Source organism: Nerophis lumbriciformis, linkage group LG09 (genome assembly GCF_033978685.3).
Source record: "Nerophis lumbriciformis linkage group LG09, RoL_Nlum_v2.1, whole genome shotgun sequence".
In the NCBI taxonomy this organism is placed as follows: domain Eukaryota; kingdom Metazoa; phylum Chordata; class Actinopteri; order Syngnathiformes; family Syngnathidae; genus Nerophis; species Nerophis lumbriciformis.
Window position 1 is genome coordinate 36,503,292 of NC_084556.2, and position 13,559 is coordinate 36,516,850.

The 13,559-nt window shown below is 39.5% G+C and overlaps 1 protein-coding gene across 2 annotated transcripts in view; it reads right to left on the reverse strand.

Moving 5' to 3' along the window:
• Window positions 1-250: 250 nt before the first annotated feature.
• nova1 (NOVA alternative splicing regulator 1) overlaps window positions 251-13,559 on the reverse strand; it is an 82,654-nt gene continuing 69,345 nt past the window's right edge. For both annotated transcript variants that reach the window (XM_061961876.2, XM_061961877.2), the window contains exon 4: window positions 251-12,426. In XM_061961876.2, the coding sequence (XP_061817860.1) occupies window positions 11,407-12,426 (1,020 nt within the window). In that variant the 3' untranslated portion in view covers window positions 251-11,406. The remainder of the gene's footprint in view (window positions 12,427-13,559) is intronic.

The following is a 13,559-nucleotide window of genomic DNA, read 5'->3' on the forward strand; positions in this document are numbered from 1 at the left end:
TGGGGAGAGGGAAGTCTGGGCTTCCCTGCTTAAGCTGCTGCCCCCGCGACCCGACCTCGGATAAGCGGAAGAAGATGGATGGATGGATGTTTTTTTTTTGTATGGATTTACATGATTTCTTATGGGAAAAATTGCTTCAGTTTTCGTCTGACCTTTTGCAACGGATTTCTAACAAAACCCCAGGCACTACCACCGCCTTGTCATGCGCTGTCAGACTGGAGTGGAGAACAAAAAAGAAGCAGAAGACAAGTGATGTTAAAATGAACATTTATAATGACTCTGTTGCCGTCGCAAAAATAATCTTTAAAAAACAATTCAATTATTATTAACACTGAAATGCTGACTTCACTGGTAGTCCACGAGTCATAAAACACAACTCACTGAATTTCTTTTACAAACACAGTACTACAGTTACATTAAATAGTAATTACCAGTAAATCTATTCATGAATAACGTTCAAATAATATAATAATAAAACAATGACAGTTTTTTTTTTTAAATCCTCCCTGTCTCCCAGCTTAGCAACTGTCTTATCTTCAACAGTTCAGCATCTATAAAATATACTGCTTCTTTGACAAGAAAACAGACTGGCAGCATAACAGTGACTTATGACTTCAAATTAGGCGAATGTTTGTCGAGAGGAATGGATTAATTCACCGTTTCGGTAAAGTAACATTTGGCTCAGTATAGAATTATTTGGCACTCGTTTTGACAAAAAAACTAAACGCCATAAAACCCGTTCACACGTTTTCTACCATGGCACTACAAGGCATCATCCTTACATTTGTGAATATGATGCGACTCTCCATTCGAGATGATATGTACCGTACATTCTGCCATCAGAAGCCCTTCGCGTTGTTGACACTTTGAATGCTCTCAGATTCCCGTCGCATGCAGGAGAAATCCACCAATCAACAAAACATTGCTTGGTTTCAAACGCAGTAATTATTAGCACGTATGCTGTCAGTCCATTTTTTTTCTCCAAGATGTAAACAATGGGATGTAAAAAAGTAAAGAAAAGAAGGTACAATGGAACCCGTTCAAGTCGACACCCTTACTCACGCCGACGTAAACAGCCGTCGACATAACCAAAACAAGCCATTGCTTGCACATTTACGTGAGATTTTTTTTTCTAGAGAATGGGCGATAATAAACCATTTTAAATGGGTTTTGCTCCATTTGTGCATATATATTTAGATTCTTATCTTTTCATTAGGGCTGCCAAACTTAACACATGAGATTAATTGTTACAAATCATCATATTAACAATGTATAAATGCAGATTAATTATTTATATGGTTGTGTTTAGTACATTAGCACCTTGGTATTTGCAATATTGATGCAGTTGCTCAAAATATGCACTTCATGCTACCAAGTTTTGAACAAAAAAATGAGTATATTCAAGTAAAACATTTAAAAAAATAGCATGACATTCTGACAATAAAATTGCATTTGTGTCAAAATATTGGGGTCTTTTTTTTCTTCTTTATTTTGAATATAAAAACCAATAATCAACTGTGATTTAGACATGATTAATATCAGCTAAAAAGTTTGATTAATCTAATAAATCTATCATTTGAGAGCACTAGTTTTATAGGGGAGCTGGAAAAATGGATTCACATCCGCAATTCCTATTTATTACGATTAGGAATGGAACGATATGAAAATTTTATATCATGGTTATTGTGACCAAAATGATCACGGGTATCATTATTATCACGGAACTGTTGATATTGTTGAATTCGCTCATAGTGTATTTATATACACACTGAAATATTTTAACCAAGTTTTATTACAAAAAAAATATATAATAATTGTTGTCCTCTGAGTAGAAATCGATCACACACAATTGAATAACTTAGTTGCTCAGACAGTAATGTGTTTATATAGGTTGAGCTTATGGAATGTCGTTTCTTAAAAGGGACCTATTATGCAAAACTAACTTTTCTTACCTATTAGTACCAGTTTTTGTGAATTTGGGATCTGCATAAGTCCTGCAAATTTGAAATCAAACCATGGCGAAGACATTTATAAAACAATCTTGCCTACTTCCTCCAAACGAGCCATTTGGAATTTTGCCCAATTTGTAATGTTTTTCCAATTGGTGATGTCAGCGGATATCTCCATATACAGTAGAGATTTACCCCTAGAGCTTTACGCGAGTCAGCTATTGTAGTGATGTTGAAGTCAATAAGCGCCTTCTTTTTCTCTATCCTCTTGTTGCGCAGCAGACTGGCTCGTACGTGCACATGCATCCTCTGCTGTTGCCATTTCTAATATAAAGTAGTTTAAACTTATATCTGCCAGTAGACTCAATATGGAAGTGCTAAAAAGTACAACGTGGTTGACGGGGAGAAGACGCAGTCGAAGTGGAGGCACGTAAATAAAACCGCCCACAAAACGGTGCATCCTAAGGAGACGGTCAGAAAGCGGCTTGATTGCGGTATGTAAAACATCATCTTTGCAAAATTTTGACCAAAGAACCACCATTACATGTTATGTAGACAGTAGAGCACAAGGAAGTGTTTTAAATGTAGAAATAAAAAATCATAATATGACCCCCTTTAGTGTGGAAATATATTAATATGGCTTGTATTCATGTTAGCATTTAAGCTAGCTTTTGATTGATTGATTGATTGAAACTTTTATTAATAGATTGTACAATACAGTACATATTCCGTACAATTGACCACTAAATGGTAACACCCGAATAAGTTTTTCAACTTGTTTAAGTCGGGGTCCACGTTAATCAATTCATGGTAGCACTAGTCGGTCCATGAGTTTGACCAAGTGCGGCTATGAATTACGTTTTTTTTCATAATTTTAATTCAAACGGTAATACTAACTGTCAGAGGTTTTAATGTGGTTTGCATTAATACCGTTCGTTGTTCCATCCCTAATTACAATTCGATTTTTTCCGGCCCTCTCCCCGCGCGTATTCTTCAGCAGCCAAGAGGAGCTTTTGTAACCTGTAACCTGTTTTAAAAAGATTTTACATAAAAAACACCAAGTAGTATGTTGCTAGCATCTTGTTAAACTGAGAATCAAATTGAGTTTTGAGTTGTTTTAAGATTCACATTCGCAATATTTTACTTTCCTGACCAGAATGACTAAAAAAAACTCAAAATAACAATGGGTGAATTTTGTTGGTTAATACTCTCATGCTTTTATTATGGAGCTTACTTTGCATTAAACAGGAAGTCACTGTGTGCACGTTTTAATGTGGTGTAAATCGAAAGTGGCTATGTCGCAGTTTTTTTGCCGCGATAATGATGACATTAACAATACTACAACACTTGTCAAATTTATTGTTGACAAAATGTATGTATGTTGGGCACCTTTTAGTAATCTGAGTCGGTTGACATAAACCAGCTGTCGACAAAAACGGGTTCCGCTGTACAATGTTAAAAACATCTTGCAAGGCACTCGACCCTTCTCTAGAAAACAAATGACATTCCTTGCAGTTTGACAAAGTAAAAACAAAAAAAGTGGCGTAGCAAATCCAACGTATACATGAGTTCTTGAGGATGTAGAAGTCAACAGGTTCATGTGAGGGTCAAAGACAACAAAAATACACAAAAAAGTATCATCTTTTCTCGGATGGATGCTCTCTGAAATACTTGGATCCGTTTAAAGGGTGAACACGGTTTTCACCGGACTAAAAGACTGAACGGCGGTGTCACGTAGGCTGTGATTCCATAGGAGGTTTTAAGAGTGTCGCGTTTGCCAGTCCGAGCCTTCTTGAGGCAGCCAATGAATGTCCAGAACATGTGTGGACAGAATCTTCTTTTGGAATGCTAACAGTAATCCACTTGGCGTTCGTATCATGGATAAGTAAATGCAATGACGAGGCAGGGCGGTGGGGGGCTGGTAGCCTAAGAGACATTAATATTATTCACGACATCTCATTTTCCTCTGCTATTTTCAGGGAGAATCGTGCTTTTTGCTGGTGCCGATGAAGCCTCTCAGACCAGACTGTTGGATCAGAATGCATCCCTCAGTGGCGTCAGCCCCCCACAGAGAAAATATCTACGGTAATGATGCACACTTTCCGATTTGCAAAACACATAAACAGTTATAGATTAGAAAAGCAAAGTATTCCTTGTTAGAAACAAAGCACTCCGTGATAGACACAAACTTCTGCTGAAGGGAATGTGAAGGAGAACACAATTTGAGAGAAGACGCAGGCGCTACTTCTCCATTTTGTCTGAGACTCCAGCCCTTTCCGTTATTCGCCCAACAGGATTAGGGAAAATAAATAAATACGACAAAAAAAAAAAAGAATGACATCCGAACATAAGAAAATTTCAAAACATGGTTTGCTTCATCTCACACCTACTATGACCCAATTATCAGTAAAGTGCAGTTATGCAACACCAAACAAACAAGATAATGGTGACAGTGAATTGGAAATTGGGTAAAACATGTCTGGTTCATGATAATGGCCGTGCGAGGCCTACCTGACTATAGCTGAAATCTGTTATTGACATAGATATTAACTCTACATGTTTGTGACATTCCTGCCCTGATTTGACATTAAAGACGGATTCAAACAGTAATGTGTACATTCATAGATTAGATCTAGGCTTTCAAGCTGTGACATAAAAGAAAATGAATCACATCTTGGGACAGGTTACATGAGGTTCAACCTGGTTGTTAAATAAATGTCTAGTATCCTCGTATGTCTGATATCCTTAATAAAACCCAAACAAAACAGAAACAAGACAAAACAAGAAGACAATTTAATTGAATTACATATTCACGTTTGCTCATTTCAAATTTTTTTTTTGTTCAAAGTTCTTGCTGTACCTACTAGGGGTGTAACGGTACTGGTAATCAGTTCGGTACAAAGGCGCACCGATTTCCCCACACGGCACACATAAAGTGAGGGACAGGAAGTGTTTATCGCGTCTACTTGGTAAACAAATACACTGGTGGTCCAGCCCTTGGCTAGCGATAGTGCCAAGAAGAAGCCAGAGCTTGAAAACCAGATGGCCTTCCAAGTGAAAAACGTAAACTGCAAGTGGATACGACAAAAAAAAGCAATGTGCCAGATCAGGAACTGGGCAAAGGGGACCTAACTAAAAATAAAACGGTAATTCACAGTGTTTATACTTTTACTGTTGGACAGGAGGCTTTTGGCATCTTGTAAAAAATATTAACGAGATAAATTAATATATATGCCAGTGGCTTGCTTTGTCACTAATAACACACAGTTAAGATGTTGTTGTTTTGTTCAGATAGCTTAGCATCCATTGACATACTTTGGATTGGTTTAATCATCTCTAATCAAAGTGTCCACCCCTTTTTAATCTTTCTGTATGCTATATATTTGAAAATGTTTTTTATTAGAGAATTACCTGCCAGCAGTTTGCAGTTTTACTAAAAAAAATAAAATAATTCAAGCCATCTCCACAAAAGCTAAGCAGTTTTGCATTTTGTTCCCAGAACAACCTTAAAACTCAAGGTGCATACCAAACCGTGACTACGACGTACCGTGACACCCCTAAGGCCCATAAACCAAAACGTCTTTTCTGAGATGAGTGCTGTGTTAGTGCCGTTTTTGGGCCAACATGACAATAATAAACTCCCTTCCAACTAACAACATTAAAACACAACTGGATAAACATGAGGCGAGTAAACGTAAGCGCTTTACATTTGACCGCATGCAGTGTTATGTCTTTGAATGTCTGGAGTCGCCTCGCAAAATTTTTGTTCTTTTTTTTTTTTCCTCCCCCTCCTCCAAAGGTTTTCTTTTTGATACCATGCATTAGAAGACGTGCAAAAAGATAACACCTAACTCCACAAACACATTTTTGATTGTTAATGACTATGTTATGAATGCGTATAACATGTTATGCTTAGTCCATGCTGGCCTATAGAGACATTTGTGAGAAAACAGCAGTACTTAAGCCACAGGTCAAACACACAAGGGATGCATGGCATGTAAAACAACATAAAAATCACAATCTTTTACTTATATTCTATGTACCTATGGGATAAAACAATGCACAGACAGTTTTTTCTCCTTTGTTTTCTTCATGATTATCTTCTTTTTTTTTTAAACTTAAAAGACAGTGTTTGGTTGGCACTTGATCAGCACTTCTAAACAAGTTATTGATATCTAACAATTGATCGCACATCTACAATTTCAGAAGCTGCAGAGGTCTAGTTTGGCACAGGGTGTACTATGAAGTCTAGTACTACTTGTACTACCTTACCAATACTGTAGTATTCTATACACCTCTTTGTATGCCCGTGTTTCTAATCAACCGACCAGACATCTTTTCAACTAAAATACTTTGTATAGTTTACTTATCAAATAGCAGCATCTTTATAACTTACAAAAAAGTACATGTAAACCTATTCATTCAAAATTGAAGTAACTTCAAAAGTTCGTACAACAGACATAAAACACAAAACAGGACAACATGCTACTATATTGCTTTCAATATTCTTTACGTTTTCTTACGGTCAAACTAAATCATCAGTGACAGAAACGTGGACGCCACCGTTTGATGAGTCATCAGAATGCACAAACAAATTGCAAAGCTAATCTTAATCAGGCTTAGTTGGCACTCTCATCATCCACACAAGTATAACATAGTTCACATTGTATCGACAACGCCGGACTGCATTTAGACTACAAACTAGAATAGCTACAATAAAGTACATATAGATCATATGACGTGACATATTCCTATTCCACAGAAATGAATTGGAGTCATTTTCAGATAAGAGGATATGCATAAAAGATGTCATTGTTTCAGCTTGAGGTTACAAACGAGTTCCCGACGTACTTTTAACTTATGCTCGCTTTGTCTAGAGGCTGAGCTTTGTTTGTTCAGTTCGATTATGAATATCGGCGGACATTTGAAAAACAACAATACCTCTTCTCTTAGAGGACCACAGCTTGTGGTCCAAACCCTTTAAAATAAGACTTGTTCTCGTCATTGACTAAATGGGACACTTTAAGGGAATTGTTGCTGGTTGGTCTCAGAGCGGGTGTCACAGTTTTGGAGGCAGGTTTTATTTTTACTGTGCATTTTTAGCCTTGCTAAATATTTTCATACCCTTACGACAGGGGTCATAACTGCCACCCCGCAGCACGCCCGACACCACCCGGCAGAAGACAAGACAGGAGAAAGAAGGGGAGAGAGAGCACAGTGTACTGCACAGGAGGTAAAAGCACAGGTGACACCTAAAGGTGCGTTCACACTTGGTTGGGTTAGGATTAACTTTGTTAATACGATGTGTTTGGTTGCGCGTGAACACAATCTACCAAACCCTGGACCGGACTGCACAATCAGATCAGATAAGATACGACTAATTGCAACTGAAACCAGGCAATGGTTCGTAAAACCCAAGAAAAGGTTTAGAAAAATGACCAAAAAATTTCCACAAATATTCTTTTGCAATAAAACAGCAAATGATAGGAATGGAATTACCAATTTTTACATGAAAAAGGCCCCTTTAGGTTTCGAATTTCACGTCAACAAAAACGACCCTATCATATGTGTATGTTGACATCGGTTCAAGCGGTGGACAGGGATTTGATTAGTCAATCGACTAAATCCTGGAAAGACAATTCTAAGACAAACTGAACAGTTTAGTAAACGAGAGTTACGGTTGGTCATTCGGAGGAAAACATTGTCTCCCTAGTGTTCCGTCAGATAACTGCACGTCACACTGTCAATCCAGAAGAAGAGCTATAGAAAGATTAGGACGCATTGGAGGGGTCGGTGTAGAGACTGCATATATAATTTAGGTGTTAGACGGACATAAACGGAGTCCAGTGTAATCTATATTGGTAAAGATTTTACCACAGAAACACAAGCCCTACAAGCCATGTATAACCAGGAAGACAACATATTGTTTTGGGTGTGTCAATAGACACGTCACAAAAAGGGTACAGTCGACACGCGACTATGCATATGCTTCACTGAGCATTGTTTGGTGTGAACTGACCCGCAATAAAGTACACACCAAGTTTTCTTTTTTTTTTTTTTAGCATTTTTTGCTCCGGACCAGTGCACAAAGTGTGAACGCACCCTAAGAATCATAACAAAGGGCAATAAGTAGGTGCGGGAGTAAGAGGAAAGTTAATGAGGTGCAGAGAGATTTGGCACTATGTTTCGATGAGAGAGGTTTGAGAAGAGCTCCCTGCAATCAAGCAGTCCATTTGCATTGATAAACATCCCCTTTTTGTGCTTGTTTCTTATTCGCTAAAACATTGGGCAGTGCAAATGTTCTAGTAGACAAAGATTTCACTAGTAGCCAGATTGGTAATGGATGACTTTGTAGCCATAAAGGAAGAGAGGCTCACCGCGACTAAAACGTTAACACAGAAAAATCCATGTACTTTGAAAAACGTTATGAACTATCATGAAAACTGCAGCGACAAAAGACTTTGAAGGAAAAAAAAACAACAACAACCCACAAATGGTTCAGATTTTCTTGGATACCACTCAGCACCGACCCTTACAGCTCCGTGTCTTCAAAAAGCCGATCACAGAGTTTTTTTTTTTGCTTGACAGGGACTGTTGAAATTATGATGTATTGACTATGATCTAATACATGACACACTAAACATTCGTTAGAGTACATCCTTTAAAAATTTAGTGTGTCAGTGCTGATGCCAGAAACTGGAAGATGCGCTTATGGGGATCGGGTCTTGGTCTATCTGTGTGATTTGGAAGAAAATATTCTCTCGCCCCACTAAGTAATAGACGAACCTCGCATTGTGTTCTTAATGTCTCACAGTGCAGTCTTCGAAATGAACGCGATGGATAGCAGCACATAGGGAGGCCAAGGTACTCTTGGAGTGCTTGGAAATGCTCTAAATAGTTTGCCTCCCTCCACGAGAACAACTATTGTCCATGAAAGACAGTGATTCCAAGATATTATTTCTGATGGTTTCTGTATGCTCCTCCCAAAGTTAATGATGAGTCGCATGTTTTGGGTCGGATAAAAGGCTGCCCGGATGAATTGAACAAATCTTTTTTGTCTCGATGCAAATGCAGAAGGATGGCTCACAGAGAAACTGTGACCAAGACTTCTTTTCAAGTGTCATTCCCTTTCTTTAGAGGATGTCTCTTGAATATTTGGTACCCTTATGTGAAGGCATGTTTTTTTTTTCTCACAGATACTGGTAGTACAGCTTTTCTTTGTGAAATGGACTATTTTCGGCTCAGAAGGTACATCTAAATTGATGGTAAAATTGGGATGTGCGCATATGACAATAAGGCAAACCTTTGTAAGTGAATTTTAGGGAGTATGGGTTGGCTTGAGACTTTAAAACTGTATTGAAATTAAGAACCAACCCTATTTTATCATGCAAGAGCGACTGTCACGTCTTCCAGGTCATAGATAAAACTAGATACGTATTTTACGCCCCTTTGAGTTGCGTGCCTGCGGCCAGCTTAAGCTAGTAGGGGCAAAGTGCCAAGGCATTACATTGCTGTAGATGGCATGGAAATGAAAGACAACAAGAATGCCTGGACATTATGTTGCATTCGGTTCCAAAATACGCCGTAAAGTCGAAACAAAGAAACAAAAAGTAACATTTTTATAGGTAATTAAAATAATCCAATGTTGTGTATTAATAGCACATATCAGTTGAGAAATAAGCAAGTTGGAAAAGCGGCCCAGGCTAAGATGGCCGCCATGTAGGCACATTGTATCTAGTTCTACCTATGATCCAGCCTACTAATTTGGGGTGGGTGGATCGATCCAAATATATATGGCATTAATACCAAGGGTAGTGATGATTTTTCAGTTTTCTATGTTTATTTTCACTGATAGCTGAATGTGTTTTTTATTGGGTTAGTCATAATGTTACATTGTTATATTGTTATACAGTGGTGCCTCGGTTTTCATACGCCCCAATTTTTGTATGATTAAATGAAAATGTGGCCACGGTTTTTGCATATCGTCTCGGTTGATGCACAGCTAAATATCATGACAGACAAACTGGTCAAAACAAAGAATCCAACGTGTTGGTGACTAAGTAACGAATTCAGGAAAGAACTCATAGCAAAGTAATCTCGCTCCCCTAACATCCTACCTTTCCACTCATCACTCATTCATTTATCTATTTCATTCATCATTTATAAGTATTTGCATGTAAAACTAAAATATGTTTGTACAAATAGTGTTATTATTTTGGTTGGATGGATGCAATTTGGTCTTCAGACCTTTTGGAACGGAAAACCAAGATACCACTGTACTTTCCCTGTATTTACATGTTATCAGGTTGATAGCAACAATAGCAGTATCGCACACCCTTATTCCTAACCCTTGATGACAAGTCAGCCTATTTAAACCAAGAGTGAGTGGGAGATTCTGGTTTTCTAATGGTGATGATTTATAGCCAATCCTGTAGCACCAAGAAAGGTTTGTTTGTTTTTGGAGTGTTTGTCACAATGACTAAATATGTTTGTGCATTTGTAGGAGCATTAACTAAGTGTGTTCACGTGAAATATATTTATACATTCCTGTGTGTCTCCTCTATTATCTCATGTAGATTATTGAACCCCAGAACGACCCTTGCAGACGGCAACTGTGAAGCTCAGACTGGGTTTATCTTGTACATTTCTTTCACTGCGAGACAACATTTGATCCCTGTAAATAAAAAATATCAATAGGCTATTTTTTTACATTCAGATTAACCTGCATTTACAGGTTCAAATCATCTGTCAATGAATTAGATCATATCAATAAATAATGGATAAAAATATAAAATACCCAAATTTTTAAACTTCAATTTTCAAGATCCCCCCCCAAAAAATTTACAAATGTGTGATTTCTTTAAGGAAATGATTTGCTTCTCATAAAGTGAGGTGATCTCACATGCTTGCTTTGAGCCCCCACCCCCCACCCCCACCCCATCGCCAACGCCTTGCACATTGCGTACAAAGACAAAGACCCGTGAAACGGCCCCGTCGGTTTGCTGGGACCTCACTGGACATTCAACTCACCGGGAGCTGAGGTCTGCAAGTTACATCAAAACGATTAAACCAATCAAAAATATATATAAAAAAAAACAAAACAAAACTTAAGTAAAGAAACTCATCAATGAGGTTTTAGAGGAAAGTGAAACCATGTGGCCTCACCCTTGAATCTGCACCTTGGCAGTGGACAAGTTCAGCTTACTCTGATAACCATCATCAAAAAGGACTGGACACAAACTTTTAAAAAAGATCAGGACATCAGTCCCAAAACATTCAAATATCACACACACTTTGTCTTCGGTGTCTCCCCCTCCTCCTCCTTTGTAATCCTCTCATTTGATTCTGAAATATTAAATATTTGGACATTTCTCTTTTTTTCCTCATTTTGACCCTTTAGAATTCTCCTCTAGCTCTGTCCTCATCCTTTCCTTTCTTCCTCCTTTTTTTTACATTTTTAACCCACTTTTTGCGGGTTGGTAGCTCGCACGCCCTGCTCGTAGGTGATCCGCTGGCTGATCAGATACTGCGCTGCTTGCGTAGCGGCTGGCGACCCTGTTATGGTAACTTTACGGTTCCGAGTACCAGGAATGAACTCTCCCTTTTTGGAGATCTGGATGCGGGCTCCTGTTAGCTCCTGGTATTCAACCAGCGTTTTCCCTCCTTTCCCCAAAATGGCACCAACCAGATTTTCAGGTACAGCAATTTCCACCACGTCCTTGGCTCCGTCTGCCAGCTTCTCCGTTGCTAATAAGGAGGAGGCCATCAGTGGGGATGAGGCGTTCAGGTACCCATTGGAAGCCCCTGTAGCAGCTGCAAGAGAACCCAGGGAGAACCCGCCAAGGCCGGTCACAGGGTGGCCAGCGCCGCCGGAGGCATCGCTAGCATAGGAGGCTAAGAGGTTAGCTGCAGCAGCTGCAGCCGGGTTGGCACTAGCTGCTACTGCAGCGAGGACACCAGAGGCAGCTGCGGGGTTAAGGCCCAGGCCCAAGGTGTTAGTGTTGTAGCCATAGCTGGCCAGTGTGTTGAGGGCCGATGTGATGGCCAGCAGGTCATTGCCAGAGAAGCTCGACATGGCAGCAGGGAAGGCACCCATTCCCGTCAAGCCGGCCTGACCCAGAAGGCTGGAGGCAGTTGCAGCTGCTGCAGCTGCATTAGGCAGCACCTCGGCGGTGTTAGCGTAGGGGGATCCGGTGGGGTTGGAGTTGGCGACTGGGCCCGAGACATTGGAGTAACTGATGTTGAGGCAGCTGCTGCTCTGGGGGTCCTCCTGGATTTTTTGTACGATGATCTCCACTGCCTTGCGGTTCTGTTCAGGCTCACCACTGATTGTTACCACTCGCTCCTGCAGGTTGATGCCCTCTGGCTTCTGGGAGAGCTGCACCCACGCTCCTGACTGCTCCATCACCGCTTTGACTGTGGCGCCTCCCTTGCCAATAATCAGCCCTGCTGTGCTGTTTGGCACGATCAATTTTGCCTGCAGAAAAATATAAACCATATGTAGTAGCAGCAAAACAACAACACTGTCTTTTAACAGCATGAGAACAGAAAGAAGGCTAATATGGCAGCGCCCGTTTTACTCAGCAATTTGTTAATCCTAAGGGTTTAGGCTACAGCTGTCACACGGCTCTGTCTTGCTATGAAAAACAGGAGGTAAAAATAACCTCATACCCTCACTTTTTCCTGACCCTACCAGCCTGTAGGACATGGCCCAGAGAATCAGTGGTAACTAATAAACACAATGTTTGACGCCTACCACATAGAGACCACAAAATTTATAGGCTGTACACAGTGATGGATGGCATGACTAAATAAAAATCTATAAAGGCCCCTGGTGGCTGGACGCAGTATTGTAGGGTTCATCAAAAACATTTGTCCAAGGGCCAGAATTTTTCTCAGCAGACACAGCGTGGGACAGATGAGAATTGGAATTGGTACTCGTCGGTAAATAACTTTGTTATCCTAAATAAATAAATAAAAAAACAACTAAATGTACTCTCATTTTTGTAAGTAAAAGTTTTACTTAAATAAATATGGAAAATCCTAACGTGTATTTTTTTTCCAATTTGGAAAAACTAGGTCAGACGTTGTCTTTTTGTTTGTTTTTTGCTCTTTTGTCTGTGTTTATGGGCTCATATTGCCCATCGCATTTGAAGCTGAAACATTCCCACAATGGGACATTAGGTTTCGTATCGGGACATTTGTAGCACTTCTTACTGGCGAGTCGCAAGGCTCTCGTCTGTGCTCCCCGTGTGTACGGTGTCGCCGAGACAAAGATTGTGAATGACTGAAAAGAGGTCTCACTGCGTTCAGTGAATCATTCTGTTAAATAAATGCGCTAGAGAGAAATACACAGAGTAAGACATATTTCTCTCTGTTTGAAGCGAGGAAGAAACGTGAGGCTCAACAATTGTGATTAATGAACATGTCTGCCACTCAAATGCTGGTGGAGGAAAAAAAACTCAGCCTCTTGCGTTTTTCTATCGCACTAATTAAAACCTTGATGCTGATTTGATGTCGATTAAATGTGCACCCTGTTGTTATATTTTACTCATTTGCAAATATTTTACACATTTGCAAATATACATTCATTTCTGGGTTGTAGTCAGA